The sequence below is a fragment of the Cryptomeria japonica genome, chromosome 10 (genome assembly GCF_030272615.1).
Source record: "Cryptomeria japonica chromosome 10, Sugi_1.0, whole genome shotgun sequence".
NCBI classification, from domain to species: Eukaryota; Viridiplantae; Streptophyta; class Pinopsida; order Cupressales; family Cupressaceae; genus Cryptomeria; species Cryptomeria japonica.
Window position 1 is genome coordinate 718306260 of NC_081414.1, and position 24076 is coordinate 718330335.

The window sequence follows — 24076 nt, forward strand, 5'->3', positions numbered from 1 at the left end:
TTGTTTTTATATTAAATATATAAAATTTAAATTTCAGAAATACTTAAATTATAATATATGTATTATTTAGTATATAAAATTTAATATATTTATTATTTATATATCAATGATATTTAAATTAAATTTTAAACTATCATAATTTGAATACTTTTAGAATTAATTATAATGTATTCTTAACATAATATTTTTTTATTCTTATAGGTTTAGTATTAATATTTAAAAAAATAAAATTTATATAAGATGAATATAATGCCGAAGTTTTGCCCTAGCCGAACTTCATTCGAATTTTATTGTTGTCAAACATGAACTTGAACCCAAATCTTGTGACATAGGTTGAAACTATGAAAACTTGTACAACATTTGAGGTCCGAACCTCCTCTATTGCCAACGTCAAAATGTGAAATTGGAAGTTTGCATTTTTGTGCTTTTGTGAACAATCAATAACTATGAGAAATTAAAAGCCAATATAGATGTGGTTATGATATCGATGAGTGGCCGATGTCCTATATCGGTCCACCTATCCATGATAATTTGAGTAGCTTGTTCCTTGTCAAGTTTGCCTTGTGTCTTCCATAAACAAACTCACCTTAGAATACTCTCTATCAGAAGGTTATATGTATTCTATTTTCAAAAGGAGGTCATATAAAGAACCGATGGCATTTCTTTGAAATAGGAATATGCTATATGAAATGGGATGGCATTGTCAATAGTAGATTTTGCCTCTTCTCGTGATTGCACATTGAACATTCTTGCAATATCAGTAGCCTCTCTTTCCTTTGCTACAACCCCCTGCCCTTTGACTCTCAACTTCCACGATAGGCACAGTAGATTGCATAAAATCTATTGGCACACCCTTATGTCTTGTCTCACCCTTATGGCTTGTTTAGTGAATGACCACTTTGTCACTACCATAAATCTTACTGCTGCTCATATTACTTTTTTCATTTTTTTTAATAGAACAATTACAAACATTAAAAGAAAGGATTGCCAAAGTGTATGAACCTTCTCAGTGAAAAAAAGAAAATTCAAAAGGATTTATGAAAATGAACAATCGATTTTGAATTTAACTCAAACAATGCATTTTGATACTCTCTTGACTTCTCTCTGTTGTTCTCTTCTATTCTCCTCTCTTTGTGTTCTCACAAAATGCAAAATGATGAAATGGAAAAATGACGGGATTTTAGTTTTTTTTTTAGATTTGGAGTTGCATAAAGGGGTCTGGGGGTCCTGTGGGCTTCCTTAACCTTTGCTTTTCTTTATCAATTTTTCTTTTCCTTTCTGGGTTATAGGGGATGTCTAGACATCCCTAGCTGTCTTTGGGATGCCCCCTACCATTTTCTTGGTGTTTCTAGGACATCCCTGAAGTTTTTGATGATTGAGGATAGCCCTGGTTGGGATTCCCAAAACATCTTGAGGACACGAAAGCTGGAAATGTCTAGGGTACACTTTCCCTTGTAACTTTGATCTTTTGTTATTAGTTCGTGCATGGTTCCCATCATACAAAAGAAAATTCTTTACTGTCTATTTGGTGTTGCTTTCTTTTTCATAGATGCAAATGATTGGGAAATGAATCATGGCATTTCTGTTTTGAGAAACTATTTTGAAATATTTCTTTGGCATTCTAGCAATTATTTTTGCACTAAAAATGTGTTTGGTTATGAGAGTGTAAGGTCATGGATGATGACTTAGTAACTATTTACTCCTATAGAAATTTCTGTCACCATTTTATTGACCATTTCATCACAATTCTAACACTTAATGTGGTTGACGTTCATGAGTCGATTATAAAAAGTCTTACATTTAGTTTTGTTTCTATAATGCACAATAACAATAGAAATTAATTTGTGTGTGTTCTATTCAAATTACAATTATGCAGTTGCATTTATCTATTAACAAAACAACCAAATACATTGTGGATTTTAGGTATTTATTTATTCATATCATCATTGTGTTTTGTTTTCAATTTTAAATGGAAAATGAGAAATCCACCCTTGTTTTCCTATCTTTATTTATTCCCTTCTCATGTAGATAGATAAGCTATTATTAAAAATTGAATATGGTACATGCCAGGTTATAAGCAGATTGCAAGAGAAATTTGGCAGTCACAGTGAGCAGCCTTACCCTGCTATGTATTCGAGCATATTTGGTGGTGTGACAACAGATCCAGCTCTTATGGTAATTCCCATTGATGATCACATGGTTCATCGAGGACATGCTGTGTTCGACACTGCTTTGATAATTGACGGGTAATTAATTTTTTCAGAAGTCTAAGTTTCAGTAAAAGGAAGCAAGCTTCTTTTTTCATTTTCTATATTGTCATGCAATTAATGTTGTTCATGTTGTGTTATTATATCTTTCTGCTTCTTTTTCTTTTTAAATAGCACATGTAGATATGCACAAAACATGCTCCTTCCCAAGCTTCAACGTTTAGAACTGTTTAAAATGTCCTATCCAAAATAACAAAATTGTCTTAAAAGGCATATAAAAATCTTCTTAGGTACCAACAATTATCCACTTAAAAGAAGCTATAACAATTTCAAGATAGGAGAGTTACGTTTGATTAAGCAAGGTTAATAAAGGGCACATCTTGAGTAATCTTAAATACTTCGATTTCTCATCATCATTTGTAGCAGGACCATCAAGTAAGCTTTAAGACCTGCAGCCTGAGCGCTACAGTAGCAGACACTAGAGGATGACCAGACACAATAGGATTAATAGTATAGTAAGATTACCCAGAATATAATGTACATCTTCATAGGATAAAGAACGAGCAAAATTACATCTGAAGCAGGAACATTGTACCTACTAGGAATTTATTATAACAAGCTCCTTAATCATAGAAGCCTTAGAAGTTGAGATGCCAATATTTCTACCCTATTTGGCAAGTTAATCAGCTAAATGAGTATATTTTGAAAGTTTGCACCTGATAAATGCATTAGTTAGCAACGGAAGAGAAAAGTTGCTAGGATCATCCAACATCTTTGCATTGTGAAGAATTTTTTTCTTTTATTAAGAATGACTATGTTATCCATGTTAATTGCATAAATCAGCCATAGTAATGTCCCTTATCCTAAGTATGAGGATGTTGGAGTCACTTTCCAACCTTGGTTAGGACTTCGGACATTTGCATACTGTTAGACCCTTCTCCCAACTCCTGTTTGCTTGGTGGTATTGGATATCCCAAAACCCCAATTCCTGGACTCTTTCTCCCTTGTTGTTTGCAGACCTGCAGACTTTTGTTTCTTTGTGCACTCAATATCGCGAACCCCTGATCCTTATTCCCTATGACCATTACATCTCTCCAATAAACGAATTCTTGCACCCCTTGCCACATTGCTTTTGTCAACATGTGAATCCTTGAATCTCCACCATATTGCATTTTGGCACAATAGAATCCCATTCCTCAAAACCCTGACATCTGGCCTACAAGGTATTATCCGCACAACGTATTGGTAAGTGATTCCTTGGGCTTCCTCGCTGTTCAAATAAAGGAATTCACTGATCTTCAAGGCTGACTAGGGATGCCATTAATGGGCCCAAATTTGAATGTGAAATGGTAGGAAACTCTTCAATAGCTCTCAACAAATTTGAGCTCTTGCTAGGCCTTCAACTCAAATATAAGGTGACCAACTTCATCAATCTGGATCATCTTTTGGACATCATATCAACAAACCCTAAATTGTAGAGTTGAGCTCTTGCGTTCACTTGTTGGATTTGAGGACAAAAAACCTTAGAAGGAGCTAAACACATTGAAGATGTGTTGAAAGAGCAGCTAAAAGCAAAAATCTCAGTGTGTGAGAAGCTTGAATCGAAAATTGTTTCCTTAAGGAAGGAGCTAGAAAAGACTAAAGAGCAGTTCAATAGAAACATAAAGTTCAACAAGCGTTAAAAAATGTTAGAAGATCTTATTAACTCACAAAGATCACCCTTTGTCAAAAGTGGTCTTGGTTTTGATGGTGAAAGTTCACAAACCACAAAGAAGTTGGATAGTAATAATTATGCCATGGCCCTCAAAAGTTCCAACAAAGAGATAAGGGAGGAGGTGAACAAAGAAGAGAATAAAAGAGAAGAAAGCAAAAAAGGAAGCAAGCAAGGAGGATAAAGCCTCATAGTTTCAAAGAACCAACAAGGACAACCTCAAATGGTCCTTCCGGAAAAGAAAGCCATGCACTTTTAGGTTCAACTATTCCTTTCATGGCTATTGTTTTTCATGCAATCAATATGGTCATAGAGCATTAGAATGTAGAGTGCATACAAGAAATTATTTCGGATTTTCAAAGAGGAACTTCAATTCATTTGCTCCTCTGATGGATTATAATGTTATATGTTATAAGTGTAACAAGTTTGGGCACATTGCTAAGTTTTGCAGAATTACCTTTGTTAAGATGCCAAGACAAAATAAGAAAGACAATATTCATGACAAAAAGAGGGATGAACCAAGCAAAGTTTGATAAAAGGAGCAATAGATAAAGGAGAGATCTATGCTTGTACAAGTTGCACTACATGCTCAAGATGCGAGAAACCAATAGTATGTTGATAGTGGATGCTCAACGCACACGACTAACAACAAGAGCAAATTTCTCTCTTTGAAGAGGGTGAATGAAGGAACAATAAAATTTGGGGATAGTGCTATGACAAACATAAAAGGCAAAGGTACACTTAGTTTAGACAATGGAAGAACCAAAACAAAAGATGTCTTATACATTGAAGGATTGAAGCATAATATTTTAAGTGTGAGGCAAATGTGTGACCAAGGGCACACCTTCACATTTCATTTTAGAGGACGCAAAATTGTGAAAGATGGAAAACTAATAGTTGATGCCTACAAAACGGATGGAAATCTCTACATACTTAATGAAGTCATAAATGAAAAATGATACATGGGGAAAGAAGATGAGAGTTGGCTGTGGCACAAGAGGATGGGTCACCTGAACTTTGATTACATTGTGAAGATCTGCAAAAAAGAAAGCCGTAAGGGACATGCCAAAAATAGCAAAACCTTCAAATACCATTTGCAAACAGTGTCAATATGGGAAACAAAGAAGGACAAGCTTCAAATTGAAGGAGTACTCTACATCAAATCCTTTGGAACCTATTCACACTAGTTTGTGTGGGCCCACAATGACAAAAAGCTTGCAAGGTGAGTGCTATTTCATGTTATTAATTGATGACTATTCAAGGATGACGTGGGTAGCCTTTCGCAAAGAAAAATCTAAAGCAACTGAGAAGTTTAAGGCATTTAAAGCCTTAGTAGAGAGTGAAACAGGTTGAAGATCAAGTGTCTTAGATCTGACGGAGGAGGAGAATTCACCTCAAATAAGCTTGAAGAATATTGTGAAAGGCATGGGATAAGAAGACAATATATAGCTGCTAGAACTCCATAGCAAAATGGAATAGTCGAGAGAAAGAATAGAACCATTCAAGGTATGGCAAGAGCCATGCTCAACAAATCCAAGATGGCTGAGACTTTTTGGAAAGCGGTTCATACTGTATATATCTCCAATTGAGCACAAATTAGGGTAAATAACACCAAAACTCCTTAAGAACTTTGGAAAGGAAGGCCTTCATCATTGAAGTATTTCAAGGTTTTCGGAAGCAAATGTTACATAAAAAGGGACGAAGATGATTTGGGAAAGTGATTCTAGAAGTGATGAAGGTATCTTCCTTAGATATTCCACAAGGAGCAAAGCTTACAAGGGCTGTAACAAGAGATTAAACAAAGTTGTTGAAAGTGCAAATGTGAGGGTTGACGAAGAAAGGTATCAAAAGGGGAGATAGTATAAGAATTTGATTATCAAAAGGAAGAAAGTTGCAAAGAAGAAGAGACAAAGGATGGAATTGAAACTGAAGAAGTGGAGCAAGAAAATACAAGAACTTCATCAAAGGCACCACCCAAGACACCATCCAGATTTGATTATTGGAGAAAAAAGTATAGAAATTCAAACTAGAAGAAGACTTGCTAATACAATAGAGCATGCAAATCTGTGTTTGCTCCTCAAAGTTGAGCTAAAGAATTTTTCAGAAGCAAGTGAAGATAAGCACTGGATCAAGATTATGGAGGAAGAATTGGATCAAATAGAAATGAATGAGACTTGTGAGCTTGTCCCAATACCTAAGGACAAAAATGTTATTGGAACTAAGTGTGTGTTTCATAACAAGTTGAATGAAGATGAGGAAATCACAAGGAATAAAGAAAGGCTTGTGTGCAAAGGCTATGCACAAGTTGAAGGAATAGATTTCAAAGAAACATTTACTCCTGTTGCAAGATTAGAGGCTATCGGAATGTTCTTAGCTCTAGCAAGTTTCAAGAATTTCAAAGTTTACTAAATGGATGTCAAATCAGCCTTTCTAAATGGAAATCTTGAAGAGGAAGTGTATATTGAACAACTTGAAGGATTCATTCTATCAAAGAATAAAGATTATGTGTGTAGACTGAAGAAGGCCCTTTATGGACCAAAGCAAGCCCCAAGAGATTGGTATTCAAGACCAGACAAGTACCTTCAAGAGAAAGTTTTTAGAAGAGGAACAACAAATAGCAACTTGTGTATCAAAGATGAAGGAGATAAGTTGTTAATTGTTGTAGTATGTCGTTGACATCATTTTTGGGGTTAACAGTGACATGATGTGCCAAGGCTTTGCCTCCAACATGCAGAAGGAATTTGAGATGTCTATGCTAGGTGAGCTATCTTTCTTAGTTTGCAATATTCCAATTAGATAAAGGAATCTTCATATTACAAACAAAATATGTTAAGAAAATGTTGAAGAAGTTTAGAATGGAGGATTGTAATCCAGTATGTACACCTATGGTTATTGGTTGCAAATTGAGCAAAGATGACGATTCTCCTGCAGCAAATTAGACTATGTATAGATCTATGATTGGAAGCTTTCTATATCTAACAACTACAAGACTTGACATTATGCAAGCAGTTGGTTTGGTAGCATGGTTTCAGGCAGCTCCGAAAGAAAGCCATGTTAATGCAGTCAAGAGAATACTGAAATGTTTAAAGGGGACTATGGATTTCGAATTGTGGTATTTAAGAGGTGAAGATTTCACCCTTATAGCATATACGAATGTGGATTGGGCTGGCAGTATTGATGATAGGAAAAGCACCAATGGAGGTGCATTCTTCCTTGGCAATTGTCTTGTATCTTGGCTAAGCAAGAAACAAGTATCAGTTTCACTATCTTCAGCAGAGGCAAAATATTTTGCAGCAACAAAATTTTATTCATAGGTTCTATGGATGAAACAAACATTGAAAGATATCAAGGTTGAGTATGAGAATCCTATTCCCATACTTTGTGATAATACGAGTGCCATTAACATATCAAAAAATCCAGTTATGCACTTAAGGACAGCATATTCCAATTAAGTATCATTTCTTGAGGGAGCAAGTACTTGAGCTGCAAGTAAAGTTGGAGTATGTTGATACTAAGGAGTAGATTGCAAACATTTTCACAAAGCCTCTTCTAGAAGAGAATTCTGAGTACCTGAGAGAGAAATTGGGAGTGATGTCACTCTCATCCATTGGCTAAGTTCTTCAAAGGAAGCATGAATTTAGGGGGAGCTATTCATTATCTTATTCAAGTTAGCCTCGGATACCCTTTGTCATTGCTGTCAAAGGGGGAGAAGTTTGAGTAAGGGGGAGCATTACAATTACAGGGAGTTGTTGACTCAGTTGCATTCAAGATTTTTTTATAGGGTTGCCATCAATGACAAAGGGAGAGATTGTTGGAATATTGTCATTGATGTCAAAGAACAAATGTTAATTAGAAGCAAAAATTTAAGGAGCAGATATGCTGCATATTGGAGCAAAACTATAGGTTTATGAATAAGTAGACCTACAGAAAAGCAGAAAATACAATAAAGCAACAAATATATAATGAAGGGAAAAGAAGATCTAATAAATACAAATTTGTTTCCGCTATGGGCCGACTTGCTAGCTTTTTTTTATTAATTTGCAAATGAAATTAAATGATCTCTAGAGGTCGACCCCCTCCTTAATTAGGCAACCCTCTTGGAATTACAAAGTTACAAACAATAAATTGAATATGTTAAGGGCTGGGCTGACCCCTCTTGAAATGGGCGCCCAAATATGGCAAGTTGTTTTTTTTGTAAATTAAATCTTTTGTTTCATGCTCTCATGGCCAACCTCCTAGGATGTGCACCCACCCTTGGGCAAATGTGGCTGGCCAACTTGATTTGATGAGTTGTATATTTTGGTGAAGAGGTGCCTCTTGGAAGGTATAAAGAGAGGTATGTTGAGGTTCATTTATCTCAACCATTTATTGAGTATCTTTGCAATCAAGAGCAGAAATATGAGCAGAAAGTCAGATTTGTGAGAGCACAATATCAGTTTTGTGAGCTTATATTGAAGATCATATTTCAGATTTGAGTGGAGAAGAAGTTCAAGGCAAATTGTGGGCAGACTTTGAAGGCCTTGAAGGGATCTAGGGAAGATCCAAAAATAAAAATCTTCTTGTTTCTAGAAGGTTGATGCCTTCCACTTGGTGAGTTTAAGAGGTTGGAGCCTCTTACTCAAAGAGATTGGAGTCTCTTGCTGAGTTCGTGCTTAGTGGAGGGGATTGGTGTCTCCTGTGGGTTGGTGCCTACAAAATTGTAAGGAGTTCTCTATAAAACTTTAAAAGCAATATTTTGCTGTGGTTTTCTCTTGCAAGGGTTAACATGTAAAATTGTATGTGCATCTTGTGTTCTCTATTGTTAGATCATAATTGCGTGGATGCTTTGATTATTGCCTTACAGTTGCTAAAATTATAAATTGAGAAAGTTGTTCTTATACTGATTCACCCTCCCCTCTCTACTCAACATCACACAATCTGCTCTATTGCCAACGAACTTCACATCCTTAGCAATCTGACCTCGATGTATGCCATGATACCTATGATCCTTGCTGCACCCACCATCTACTTCAACCTCTTCCATGACCTCTGCTAATAGTGGTAGGCATCCGGATCAGAGTTAGTTCCTCACCCACAGAGGCCGCTATGAAGCAAGCCTTATATTTGTTTCATTCAATGAGATCACTGCTGACATCTATCATGTGGAATACTCCCGGTACCACATTAAGCCTCGTCTCCTTTAGTTCTTTGATCTTTCATGATGAGATCAGTGAAATCAATGAGTAACTCAATAGGGTTAGATTTTTCCAGTAGTTACATTGAACAGCTCCGACTTGGAGAAGAACCTAAAGATGGCTATATATAATGATTAATCACAAACTTTTAGATCTCATTAGCCTTTGTATAAACTTGTTTTATCCACAGAATTTGGTTGCCTGACTCTTGCATCATCATGTTTAGTGAGTGAATGGCACATAGTATTCAAGTATGTGCTTGTATCCTGCCCCAGCAAACAACCCCATGAATCTGCAATTTTTAGCATTGTCTGTTATGACTTGGACAATGTTTTGAGGTCCCACCATCTCAATGGATTCTATGAGGATGTTGCCAATAAATTATGTATTCTTCAACTGTCCCTCATAACCAACTGTCCTCAAAATTATTGCCCCTTTAAGGAAAATTTCAATGATATTAAATTAGGGGACAATTACTCCTGTTTCAGTCCAGGAATCCCTAATCCAATACACTGGAATATCTGCAATGTTTTTCCTTGACGAATAAGACGATCTGCACCCTTCAATAGCCTAGATCTGCATAACCTTTAGGGGTCTCCTCAATTCTCATCACTAGTTCCAACCAGTAAGGTGATCTTACAAGGTTGAAAAGAATTCCATTGATGAAATACACTATCAAATGAACTTATTTGCATAATCCCATGCTTCACTTTGTAATGCCCTTTCTAGTGGGGCCACATCTTGTGCTTATTTGTAGGTAAGAGGAGTATCAGCTTCTTTTGACAATGTTGTTACTAAAATTAGATGTATGACAGCCATGATTGGAGTAGAGGATGGACCAATAGGTGGTTTGTTCAATTGGAATCTTTTCTTGGACAATGGATGATACTTCGATTGAGATTTTTTTAGTTGCTTTCTTTGTTTCCTCTTACTCTATGTATGATTTTGTGTTTTTGGCAACCCATGTTTTTTTGGTCCATTAGTTTTTTATTTTGTCTGATGTGTGTTGTATACTTTGCATGTTGTACATCCCACCATACCTAGTGGGACCCTAGGTCATGCCCTAGCAACAGATTATTAGGGGTCATGCTAGAAAAATATTTGGGTTGTTATAGGTGTTTTTCAGCCCATGGTTTATACCCGTTGTTTGTAAGACCACTTTTCATATGTTGATGTGCCTATAAATACTTAGACATGGGTTAAGGTTAAGCATAATCAAGAAATATCTTATTGTATTGTGAATGCTTGAGTTAATATAACAAGTGCTGTTTTTGCTAGTTACCCTACCCCTTACCCCCCTGCCCATAAATAATCTTGTTATATTGTGAGTGCCATTATTTTTTTCCTATTGAATTTAAAATTTTGTTAGCATTTCTTCTTTTGCATAAGTTTATTTATGTTATCTTTTTGGATTCCTTGGCCTAGAATTACACATGAATAGACCTACCTTATTAACTCTTGTACTTGTTTTGGCACTCACAATGTGGAGCATAGCTCCCTTTGCCAAAACCTAGTCTATCTTTGTTGTATGTTACCTAATGGCGAAATGGGTCAGTCTTGAAGTTTGTTTTGACCTTTGGCTCACAATTTTAGAAATTTCTGGCATTGCACCAAATCCTTGTAGCTATAAATCTTGAAATGAACACAAATATGGGGAAAAAAAAACCATCTCTAGCCCTAGGCTGCCATTACTCATTGGAAAAAAACATCGAAGTACTAGAAGAAAATTTTCATGTAAGAAACAAAGCCCTATTAGAGATGGGTATAGCAATATTCTTGGCAGTTAATCAACACTCATAAAGGAATAGGTATAGCAAGATAATGCTGTTTGGACATCAATCAATGCTTCAGCCCTAAGCAACAAGCATCAATCGAAGTTTTGTTGAGTGAAAAGTAAAAGGTAAGGTTGCTTTTTGTTTTGTTTTGTGTTGTATTAGGCTTCAAGAGTTTTGTTTTTTTAATGCTTTTTTTATCAACTCGCTCAAGACCTAAGTTTGCATTGAGTTTGGCCTGTGTTTTACAGTTGACTAGAGCATGGGATGCCTTGCCCAATTATCCACTGGTTTGTCTCAGGAACAGTTGTGAAGGAGTTTATTGGGCATTTTGGACCATTTACTAGCCTGGGATCAGGACTTTTTGTGAATCTAGTTTGGGTATATGGCTGCATATGTAATGTCCCCTTTCGGATTTACTGGTGCAGGAGCAACTAAGTTGTCTTCAAGCGTCTATGAGGCAAATTATGAAACCTTTGTGTTTTGAAGGGTGAAAGTGGTAAATAAGGTCTTGAAAGACCATATGTGATGTAATAAGGTCATTAGGACCATTAGTTTGTATGTGGAGTCTTAGTAGGAGTCATGTTGATAAAAATTGTCAAAATTGTCATTTTGTGGCAAATATGTCTTAATGGGGTCATATATGGTAGTTTATGATGTATGAAGGTATTTTAGTCCTATTTGGACCTATTCATATTAGTTTTGAGTCATAGAAGTCTTGGTTTGAGTCTAGGTTGCATTTTTGATAAAATTGTCAATGTTGCCAAAATGTTGTCAAGGCAACTTTTGCATTTTAAGAGCAATTAGGGGTTGGTTAGTTGAAACAAATTTTAAAAGTGGTTATAACCATTGGGAAGGCTTGGGAAACATTTAATCAAACCTCCCCTTGGTCATTCTGAGGTTGGATGTGATGTATGTAGCAAGAAAATCAATAAAACTTGAAGGTTCCCTGCACTTTTCTGAGAATTACCATATGACAGTCTGCTCTTGGGCGTTTTTATTCATAATTTCAAGTTCTATTACATTGTAAACTCATTGATGGTGAAAGAGGAATGAATCCTCTCTAATTTGGTCTTTGTCTCGTTCAATTTGATTGTATTTTGAGAAAGTTATCTTAATTTTTGTAAAAACTGTTAAAACCCTAGGTAGGGCAAACAGTGACATTGTAAAATGTAATAAACCTCCATTCCACGTTGATCAAAGGCTAATACTTGGTGGAATGGAGGCACATAGCATGTATTTGTATTTTTTTTTGGTTGCAGGTTACCATGCTCACTTTTGCACGTGCAAAATGATGTCAAAATGCTGATTTGACAGTGCCACAATCTGAAAATACAGTGATTTCATGGAGTTTTGAGTGGTGTAAATGCAACAAAGGTGTTTGAATGGTGTTGTAACCCCTTGGCATGATCCAAGTGTTAGGTGATCAAGGAAGCCAATCCATTCATGAGGATTTATGACTGTCCTAATCCTTGTGTTGACTATCACAGTTGGACAGTGCATAGAAATCACTGCACTTTACAAGTTTAGGAGTGGTTTGGGTGTTGATTTTGATGTCAGAGGTGTAGTAGGGTGGATCCCCATCATCATTACTTGTATTTGAAGGGTTGTGAACAAAGAATGGCCCAAGTAAGTATGACTGTCCCAAGCATACATGACTGTCACAAAAAGACAGTGTTGCAGCAGTGAGACTTCCTTTGACCTTTGGGTGGTTGGGAGGGTAAAGAACCATGGTGGTATGTGTTGAGAGGTCCTTGCAAGATTGATAGGGAGTACATTGGTTTGTGGATGTCTATTATAGGCTGTGAGTTGAGTCTTGGTGGAGATTGGAAGTCCTAATAGGGGGGTGGTCTTGAGTGAGTAGACACAAAGGGGTGCTTGGAGTGTTTGGATGTTGGAGAGTTGGGATTGGGACGTAGATATGTTACTTGGTCCTATTTGGATGTGAGTCAATGGTTGGGTGAGGATTAATGAATAAGGGTGTGCCTTTGGGGTATGGAAGCCTTATGAGTACTCAATAACCTTGTGAGGGATTTTGTGAGACAGTGAAGGGTCCTCACCTAATTGGATAGGTGAGTTGGGAGAAAGATCTCCCTTAGTTGATTGGGTGTGTGTGTGGATGTTCTGCATCATTTACCCTAGAATTTGCCCTAGAATCACAATTGCAACAAGTTAGGGTTAGGGTTACATATTTACCAAGTAGAATATCTCCTTTAAACAATATGGGCTTGGATTGAGACCCTGCAACCATAACCAAGGATAGCATATATGTATACATATAATTCCAACTATTAGGGTTAGATAATAACACAATAATCTTTAAATCAATATATATGGAATATCTATATGTAATGTCCCCACTTTGAAATAGAATTTAATGGTGAATAGTAATAATAAAATTAAAATTCAAAAGAATAAAAATAAAATTAAAATATAAATATAAAAAGAATATAATTAAAAATTTAATTAAGTTAATGAATGGTCAAAAGGCTTGAAATGATAAGGTGTGACTCCCAAACATGAGGAATAAAAGGGAGAAGAGAACTCGTTTGAAGGGGGGGATAATTTGGGAATCAGAAGTGCAGATCTGATTTAAATAAGAAATGCAGATCTGATTATGAAAGGTTGTGTCCCTTCCAAAGGGCATAAATAAAGAAGAGTTGCACTCTTTCAAAGGGTGCTAATGGTGGAAGGGTGTGTCTCTTGCCAAAAGGCATACATGATGAGGAGATGTGACCTCTCCCTCACATTGAGAGATATAAAGAAAAATGAATCAAAAGAAAAGGAATTGGAAATCAAACAGCCTGCTTCCATGATCAAAATAACACTTTGAAGGAAGACGTTTTCAGGTATGGATTCTGTGCAATACTTCTGCAATATACAGATGTAACTACATAACTGGTTATTAGTAATAATATATATGAATCGATATTCTTGTATACTGGGATATAGTTCTATTCTGAAATACCATACGGGCTGTGATAAACTAAATTCAGTAATGTTCAGTCATTCTGATCTCTTATGCACATTAGTCTATGCTCTGCAATAATATTATGAATACTTTTAACACCCCACTGCATATTAATACACATGTCTCCATATGATGAATGCCATTGATATTTGAAATCCCATGATAGGTAATACATTCAATATATATATCTGTTACAGTAGATCCAGGCTATGATAATACTGAGAAATCGTACCTATGTAAGCATGATTGAAGGAGATGGGTTACAGTAAGGAGAACGGTGCTGGGGTCACTTTTAGGTATGCCACCTCATGGTTTAAAACCGGGGAGTCCCATGAGGCCAAGGGGGCATTGAGGATGCTGCCTCTGGGCCTATAAAGGAGAGACTTCCTGGGCACCTTGCTGTAACAGTCATCACACCTACCATATTGAATAAATATGCAACCATGGATTAGGATAGGTATGATGAGTGGAGGAGAATGGTGATAGGATGCCTCACTAGGTAAGCCACCTCATTGTTGGCATGGGCCACAAGAGGTCAAGGGGGTTAAGCCGCCCTTGAGCCTAGGGTAGAGGGTTTCTTGGGCACCACACTTAATCATCTTATCTACTCCTTCCCTATGACTATTTCTTCTAGAACAGACTTATGTTTTATCCAAATAGGTTCATAGGTTTTGTTATGATTATATGTATTTTATCCTAACCTGTTTGCAGGGTCTCATTCAGGATACTGAGTATTCCTTATCACACTCAGTAGTAAAGGTATAATTTCAGTACTCCCCTCAGTGAATCCCCTAAGGTTTGTATAGTACAACTATTGATACAGTCTGAGATATGTTGACTGCAGTTAATTTAAACACAAGACTATAAGAAAAAGATAATATCATGATCTGTGGTATAGCTGATTAATTGTTATTACTATGAATTCAATCTTAAACTAAAAATTGAAATTTGAATTATTTTTTTGGATTTGGTAATAATGAGTTGCTTGTGAATTTAAATTGAATTGACTATATTACTCCCTACTATTCAATCACATTAGGGTTTGGAGGAAGAAGCATGATAGGTCTGCCCGAAGCCATCCCACACTAAGCCCAAAAGCGGATACTCACCCTCTTGGCCCTAGCGGCTGGCAACATGGACATCCACTTGGGGTGGCTTACTTAGTGGGTGCTTGTACCTATTTTCCCTACCCATGCCTCATCCCTTAAGGTCAATAACCCATCATGGTAGAGTTGGAGAGGAGATTGTAATAGGGGCATCTTGATTGTCCTATCTAAGCCCAAGAGTGGATCTTTACCCTCTTGGCCCCAGTGGCAGGCAACATGGACATCCCCTCAGGGTGGCCTACTTAGAAGGCAATCTCATAATTTCCCTTCTTACACCTCCTTCCTTCTCTCCATGATGGGGGTTTACAAACAGAATTTAGAATTCTGCTGCTCTCACGTCTGATCTGAATATGATTTTCTTGACCAATGGTTGTAAAATGCTTGTGTTCGATGGATTCCCTTGGAGATCGATCTTGCTATTAATATCCTCCCACTGAGTGAAGAGGCATGTCTCTTCTTATTGGCAAAGGTTTGCACAAGGGCTGCTCCTTGCCTTCGTGTCCCTTCCCCTTCATCAATGGCACCTTAACTAATATTGATACAGATCATACCTCAAGATATTGCCCTTTCATAACATCGCACCCTTCCTTTATTTTTAATGGCTTTGTTGTTTAATGTTAATTGCTGTATGTCTCGCTTCAATTAGAATATGAATTCATTTTCTATCATATAACTGATAGTTTGTAATATAATTGATTGCCATGATTTGCTGTTATATAACCGATTATCATGTTGACCATTTAGTCTTCCACCGATGGTTTATATTGTGCTTTTCTGATCGCTGTTTTACGCATCTCAATCACTGCCTATCAGATCTTCTGCATATTGAAGATTAATTACCATTTAATTTTAATTATAATTGCTGTCACTAGTTTAATGACAATAGTCACTTCTCCTTGGAGAATCATTAGTAAAGTTGATTGGTGCATCCTCCTTGTTGTCGATTAAGAAAATTGCGAAGTCTTTTTGAAAAGACAATTTTCTTTATTAGGGTTTTTATTGTTTAGGCGGGGGCATGACAGAATATGGGTGAATTCAGTTTTGTAGCAATTTTTGTGATGCATGTAGCTCCCAATAATATAATTTGGACTGATGTAAAACTTTTAATGGATTTCATTAAACTTACATTTGAAATGACTGAGTGTGCAAATAGTTACACAATTGACCCTGGCTTTTAATGAGATAGCTCACTTGCATAACCTTTTGTAATTTGTAATTCGCAAAGTACTAAAGCAAACTTTTATAAAGCTAAATGTCAAGTATGATTGCCAGGCATGCACATGAAATACAAGTATTAGCTTGGATATTTCTGTTCTCCAAAGTTTGCTAATTCATAATGCTTAGGTTCATATTGGGCTTTTTGTTTGTTTGTTGAATAACTACTGTTGATCTGTAAAGATTAAATTCCAAAAGGCTGTGAACAAAATATATAATAATCATGTACATATTTATACTTTGTTATGTCAGTTGCTGCTAATAACAACATTCTTTTATTGGGTTATTATCAATTCTGCAACTACAAATTAAGCCTTATATATGTGGTATCCATACCGGGACTATATAGTTTTTCACTCATTTAGATGGCAGTAACACTTCAATTTCTCACTTGGAGCGTTTAGCTTGTGGCTATTTTTTCTTGATGATTGCGCAATAAGCTGTGGATCTGCGGTTATTGATTGTATGTGTTGGATAATATACAAAATTGTGAAGATAAAAAAAAGGTCCTCCAGGGTAGCTTACAGCATAGAAGACCACCCTGCACCACCTGATTTTGCTTGGAACAAAGGCTATTTCATTATCAATATCATCTTGAAATTGTCTTAACTGAAACATGATATTTATGAGTAATTGGTAAAATGGAACTGATTATAACAGGCATAGTTTCATTAATACTCTGGAAAACAAGGGTAAGAAAAATCATGCGCCTAATAGTGCTAATTTGTGTGCAGTCATCTGTATGAATTGGATGCTCATCTGGACAGATTTTTGAGATCTGCATCCAAGGCAAAGATTCTCTCTCCTTTTGATCGCTCACATTTAAGAACCATTCTTGTACAAACTGCAGCTGCATCAAAATGTAAGATGGGGCATGTAAGATGTTGGTTGAGTGCAGGTCCAGGAGATTTCTTACTTACCCCTCCTGTTGGCCAACCAACTTCTGCATTTTATGCCATTGTGATTAAAGAAACATATTTGCCAATCAAGGAAGGGGTTTCAGTTGTAACATCAACTACACCTATGAAATCTCAAGAGATGGCAACCATGAAGAATGTCAATTATTTGCCTAATGCCCTCTCAAAAATGGGTGCAGAAGAAAAAGGATCTTACTCTGCTATCTGGGTTGATGATGAAGGTTATATTGCCGAAGGACCAAATGTGAATGTCGCATTCATTAGTAAAACCAATGAACTATTAGCACCCTCATTTGATAAGATTTTAAGTGGATGCACTGCCAAAAGAATGTTGGCACTTGCCCCGAAGTTGGTAGAACAAGGCTGGCTTACAGGGATTCGAGTTGGAAACATTACTGTAGAAGAAGCCAAAGATGCAGCTGAGATGATGCTTGTGGGAAGTGGGCTTCCTATTCTTCCCATTACAATGTGGGATGGAAAGCCTATTGGCAATGGTATGTACCATGCCTTAGCTCTGAGATAAAATAGAAGTACAAATTTTAGAGAAATAAATTAAGCACATTATTGCTATTAATAAAGTTCAAACTTTCGTAGGGATATGTTGTCTTATGGCTTTATTTTATTTTGATAATTATATTCCTCTTGACAGGTAAAGAAGGTCCCCTCACATTTTCTCTTTCAGAGCTCCTTTGGGAGGACATGAAAGCTGGGCCCGACTCAGTGCGAACTCCCATTCCATATTGATTTAGTTTGTTTGTGGGTTGAAATTCTTAAATTTTTGGTTCTAAGTTCTATGATTATTTAATGATCTTAATGATGTAAATTCAAGTATGATACATAGAAATTGATACATTATTAATGCTATTTTAGATTTGAATAAAAAGGATAATGTATTCATACTAGCAGATAGTATGGATTTATTTCAAATGCAATGCAATGTCAGATAGAGAACAAGCTTGCAACAGACTGGTTCAAATTTTATGTTAGCGTTGGTTTTTATCATACCGTCATGTATGCAGAATATTTGCATTTGAAAATTACATTTTTAGCAACTGAATAGAAATGAATGTATTTACTTCATATTGATTGTGGTCACGGCAATTATTTTCTTCTGTTCTTCTGACAAAAATTATTAGAACAATATTAAAAAATGGGAATTTCAAGAGCTATTTTAAAGTTGTTAGTGATTAGATTTTTAAAATTAAATTGGTTATAACATGTGAATACAATTAACTTATAAATTCCTGTAATATTTGTCATGTTTATTAGGGAGGAGTTTCTATTTTGTCACAAGATAAAAATCTGAGAATGCAAAAATTGAACAATAAATAAGGTAAATGTAAATTAAGCCTCAGGTATGCTTACAAAGCCAGGCCTCATACCAAATTGATGACTCGATTGGCAGTGACCAGAAACTACCCTTTTATTTTGATAGAATCTGATAAATGTTTGACACAATGATGGTTCTAAAGAGCATGGAAATGACCTTGGCAAGGCCTGTTTTAGTGTTCAAATAATATGCTGTCATTTTGCAATCATTTTTAAAAATGTTGTAGGTTCATCTAGCTTTCTTTATTTCCAGGTATGGGCAGACCAAACAAATAGGATCATTCATAAATAGGGTTGGATGTAAAGCTTAGTTGTTCCTTATGGTAGCATCTATTTCAAGGGATATTTAGATTCAGGTTTGTACTCTGAAGTAATGTTAAAGGTTTAAATTTAATATTAATAATAATATTATAAGTATTATAAATATATTTATATAAAATATATTGAAGGATGTTAATTTTAAAGTGTACATTTTATAATATTTTGATTTTTCAGTATCTTTTAAATAAATGTATTTAAGATATTTATATTTGTATTATGATTATTTTTTATTTTAATTTGAAAAAAATAAGTAAAATATAATACTATAAAAAAATATTATTGAAGGTTCTTATGTGTAAAAACAAAAAAGAATTTTACAAATGTGTTTTAGTATAAATTAATTACTAAATATTGCTAAATAAATATCTTAGGTCTAAGAGGTAGCATTGATAATTTCTTGAGATAAATGTTCATAATTTTAAATAATAATGTTTGGCTTCTAGTTCAATGTTTGATTTTGACTTATAAGTGTGCATAATTGATATTTCCTTGCACCAAATAATTAGAGCTGAATTAGAGCTGGTTAGTCACATTCATCACTATTTGTAAATATTTTGTTTGATGGGGAGGAAATTGTGGAAGTGATTTGCACAGCTGCGGAACTGATTGTCAAAATGTGGAGTGGATCCTTTTGCATATGTTTGATCTATTTTTATTTTAGGCTTGAAATATGCTTGGTTAATATAATTTGTATAATTTTTTTGTGTAATGTCGAGAGTTTGAAAATAGTTGGGAATGTCTCCCTTGGTCAAACTCATAAGATACCAATTTGATAGCTTGTATAAAGATTTAGGACAAACAACAAATAATAGCAAAATGTTGATGTAACATCAAATACTTTGATGCTCCTTGATATGTGCAAGAGATGTTTTTTTAATGTGCTCAACATCCTTGATGTTCAAAATGAATTAGAATAACTAATCCTTTGAGCTAGCATAGGTAGTGGAGCTGGTTCGGGCCGTGGGTTTGCTCCCCATTGGTTGCGGGTTCGACTCCAAGGCCTGGAATCACTCGTTACACCTGGCTTGCAAATTGTGTATATGATGTGGGTCATTTGTGTGAATTGTAGGTATGGCCTTGGGTGAAAAATGAATGAAACTAAAGATATAAATTAATTCCTAGGAATGAGTGCAAACAAGATTAGTATGGTTCAAGTTATATGCCAACATTTAGGAAAATTACATTGCTTGTATGCTTTTCATTACATTATAAATAATCATGTCAAAATTAGTCTAAAACAAAGGTGAAAAGTGTAAAGTGTAAAGTATACAATTTTCACCTTTTGATACTATGAGGATGCATATGAAAGTAAACTCATGTGGCCAACATGAAATTTGGACACTCATAAAAATGAATTGAACATGGATGTTTCTTTTTGTTGCACTCCCTTGAAATGAGTGCTCCACTTAAAAACATACAAACATACAAACATAGAAGACAAAGATATAGTGAGTAGCATTTGCTAAGCATTCTAAAAATAAGCATAATTTATAAACTACTACAAAATATAAATAAAAATAGGATACCCTTCGAATACAAGTAACAAGGACTACTAACGAGCACTCGACATAATATCTCTATTGCATCATAAGGTATTGCCAAGGGCTAGCTATAGGAAGTTACTCATGATAGCTAATAAGGTACCACAAAGAGTCAACTATAGAATACTATTCGATAGTTGTAATCATCACGACCTTGAGTCAATCATTATAATCATAGTCATGAAAGCATTATTGAACAAATATGGCCCTCTCCACTTGATTACATACATATGATGCAAGTAATTTGCAGGAAAGGGGAAAAACGAGAAAATGATGAAACCATGTAATCCCAATAAGTAGGCATGCTGTGACAACCATGTTTAATGATAAGAAGAAAGATGCCCCTAAATTTGGCCCTGCATTTAGGGCCTTAAACCAAATTCATATTGTTGTCAATGCTAGAGAAGGATTTTGCAAGCAAAATCAAGTAAGAGATATCATTATTATAATCTTTACTAAAAGTATAATCATAATAATTCATGTAAGATTAAGGTATAAGCATGGTTAAGACAACATAAAAAAGTAAAATTAACATGAAATTTAAGTTATGAATCTTAAAAGATAATGTAGTCATCACAAGAGAGGATCATATTAATAAATCATATTGCTAATTCATCATAGTCAAGACATGTAAGCATAACATCATGATGGTAGAAATATATATGCATGATAAAAAAAGTACCCCTTTATGGGAATATGTAAGTAATAATGCAATAAGATTTATATTCAATAATCATAAGTTGAAGCTATATTTCCTTAAGTTTACATTTTATTTTCAAAAGATGTGTGAATATTATAAATAGAAATAAATTCATAAAAAATATGTTCATAATGGTAAATGTAAGCATAGAATGACCACTACAAATGTGATGACAATGTATCATTAAAAGGTAAGCCATGTGTAACAATATGATATGTGTATGATTTGTTTTAGACAACTATTGTAATAGATCTAGGTATAGGAGTATTTACCAAAAATCTATTATTCACACATCATATCCAAAAAAAAATAATTATTCGAAGTTATAACTCTTTTTGATAGATATCAATAGTTTACATTGAGAAGAATTAAACAAGATAATGGGTGAAGAAAGCATAGTCCTTTATACAAAGAAGAGGTAAAACCTTGTAGAAGGATATTTCACTTTCATTGTCATCTTTGTAAGAGACCTATTTAAGAGATCCTTCATGATGTAGTGTAGTGGGTGTGTTTTTGATTAAAGGTAAATATGTTTTAATAGGCTTTGAAAACCTACTTATAACAAAACATCAACAAAAAAATAGTTGACCATCAACAAAATATCTATCAACAAAAATTAGAACCTTTAACAAGGACAAAAAAAAACTACCAAAAAGGTTGATCTACAACACAACTACAACTAAATTACCATTGAAAAATAACCAATCCACCTTATAGTATGCCTAACTCCATCCTTACAATTTGCACACCTTTAACCCAAGGATGGGGTTCCAATACAAATTAGGAACCTCTCTTCCTTGTTTGAACATTCATCCAAGACACACCATTATCAAAATCCTCATCTTGTGGAGAAAGGAGGGAGTCCTCAACCATCAACTGAACCAAAGTCACATCACATGACGAGGAATAATGTTTGGCTAAATATGACACATGTTGAAAATAGTTTGTAGATTGAGTAGGAGCAAAAATATCTCATAGCCCACCATCTAGGAAATGTGATTAGATATAGGACGAGAGGTGTTTTCCTATAACTAAGGCCCAACACCAACAAGGGAAATGCACTAATGTTACCAAAATCTAAGGCCCACCCTCTGTTTGATTGTCGATACTTGTAGACATCCCTCACCCTACTCTGTATGGCAAGGGTAAGCATTCAACCCATTCTCACCCTCTGGATCTTATATCTTATCCTCTGAGGGTACCTCATGTTCCTCCGACTACTCCTAAAGAAAAATGAGGAAAGGTGTCCACGACTGAGCTTGTATTGCCTGATTTAGTGGCACCTCTTGCTTCATTGGTTGGGCCTTCCTCCTTACTAAAAATGACATCGACAACCTCTCCTATGGAGCAGGGAGCTACTATGTCTTCTTATGCTTCTCTTCCTAGTCCCCATCGACATCAAAACTAGCTTGTGCACGAGCATAGGCGTCATTGATGGGCGATGGTTAGAGAATGCAAGGCTGCCTTGAAGGTTGAGGGTGAGTCTTCAATGTTTGCTTCTACTCCCTTTGCATCAGTGCCTGCTTCCGTTTCCATTGCTCCTGCTTCCATTTGTGCATCCACTTTTGCTCCATCCTCTATACTTGCTTCTATTTATGTTGCTCCTATTGCTAGCACTGCATTCACTTTCACTCCATCCTCTGTGCTTCTTCCAACAACTTCATGGACTATTGATGAACCTCACCTTAAGAAGGTACATGTATTGATCACTTCCTCCTTATTTCCACTTCTCATCACCTCTTTGTTAGATATCCCTCCATTTTTCTAACCAATCGACATGTTGCATACATAGATTGTGTCTAGTACATCATTGTTTGGTCCTCCCACTTCATCTCCACATCTTCATTGTATCTTTTTTGGGGTCCTTAGACCTGCTATGGTTGGTGTAAATCCCTCACCTCAACTGCCTAAGCGTAAGTTCAAGTAAGGTTCAGTTCCTAATTCATCACCAGAAATTAGATCTCGTGATCTCTTTGTTTGCATGTGCTTGTTGTGGAGGAGGTTCTTTCTTCTCTAGAGTTTGTCATTGCCCCTCTTTTGGAGTCTGATAATGCGACTTCTATTTTGTAGCCTTTGGTTGAGTTACCTATTTCCTCTTTAGAGAGGTATATGTTTGACTCTCTAGAGAAGATCTTGACGTTGTCAACAATCTTCACTCAATTGTTGACTCTTTCCTCTAAGGAGTTGTTGGATGGGAATGTTGAGGTAGCCTTATCCTTGACTCTTTCTTTTGGTGAGATGCCAAGTAATACCTTGATTGTCCCTCTTCAGGCTTATCGTCTCTTCTCGTATGATCAAGGTTGGGAGGACGATGCTTCGATGGGGGAGGATTTCTAGAGTAGTACTCTTCTTATCTTTTAGATTAGAGCGTGCTTGTCTTGTATTCCCACATGATTGTCTTTATTTGTTGTGCTATCTTGAAGGACCTAAGTTACCCTATAAGTACTTGGATAGAGGGGATAGTATTTGTTGTGCACTTCCTCTATTTGTCTCATATTTTTTTTTCATATCTTAATTTTCAACGTTCAGGAATGATGCAAAGCATTGGGAGCATTTAGGCCTTCTTCCATGTTGATCCGAATTTTTATTTTATCTTTGTCTTCATGTGTCTTTCCTCAAATCTGAAAACTTCAGGACCATGACGAGTAACTCATATGTAGCTATATGTATAATCTAATTTCATTGTATGAGTTCTACCGATGACAAATAATAGGATCCCCTAGTCTCTCTTTGTGTTTTTATTGATGTTGTGGGTATCATGTGCTATTTGTTGCAAGGTAGCATTCCATGGATTCATCTCGATATGTTGACATGAAACAACATCTCTTTTCCTTATAATGACTTGCATTTACCTTCATGTAAGACATCTCATTCTAAGAGGGAGCTAATCTTTGCATTTTATTATCATATATATATCTTAGATCTTTTATCTTATTTTTTTCTCCTTTTGTAGGGGCCAAACCACTATCTTATTAATCTTGTATCTTTTATGTGGCTATCCTAAAATGTAGTTTTTAGTAGTCACACGTTGTCCAATCATATGGCTATCTAGCATAACATGACTTGCTACCCATACTGACACCATCTAATGATCTTATATCTCATTGATCCC

General features: G+C 35.6%; 1 protein-coding gene across 2 annotated transcripts in view; it reads left to right on the forward strand.

The window, feature by feature from the left end:
• Nucleotides 1-18153, forward strand: part of LOC131046265 (D-amino-acid transaminase, chloroplastic) — a 42618-nt gene extending 24465 nt beyond the window's left edge. For both annotated transcript variants that reach the window (XM_057979951.2, XM_057979954.2), the window contains exons 3-5: nt 2071-2246; nt 16891-17567; nt 17723-18153. In XM_057979951.2, coding sequence (XP_057835934.2) covers nt 2071-2246; nt 16891-17567; nt 17723-17817 — 948 coding nt within the window. In that variant the 3' untranslated portion in view covers nt 17818-18153. The remainder of the gene's footprint in view (nt 1-2070; nt 2247-16890; nt 17568-17722) is intronic.
• The last annotated feature ends 5923 nt before the right edge of the window (nt 18154-24076 follow it).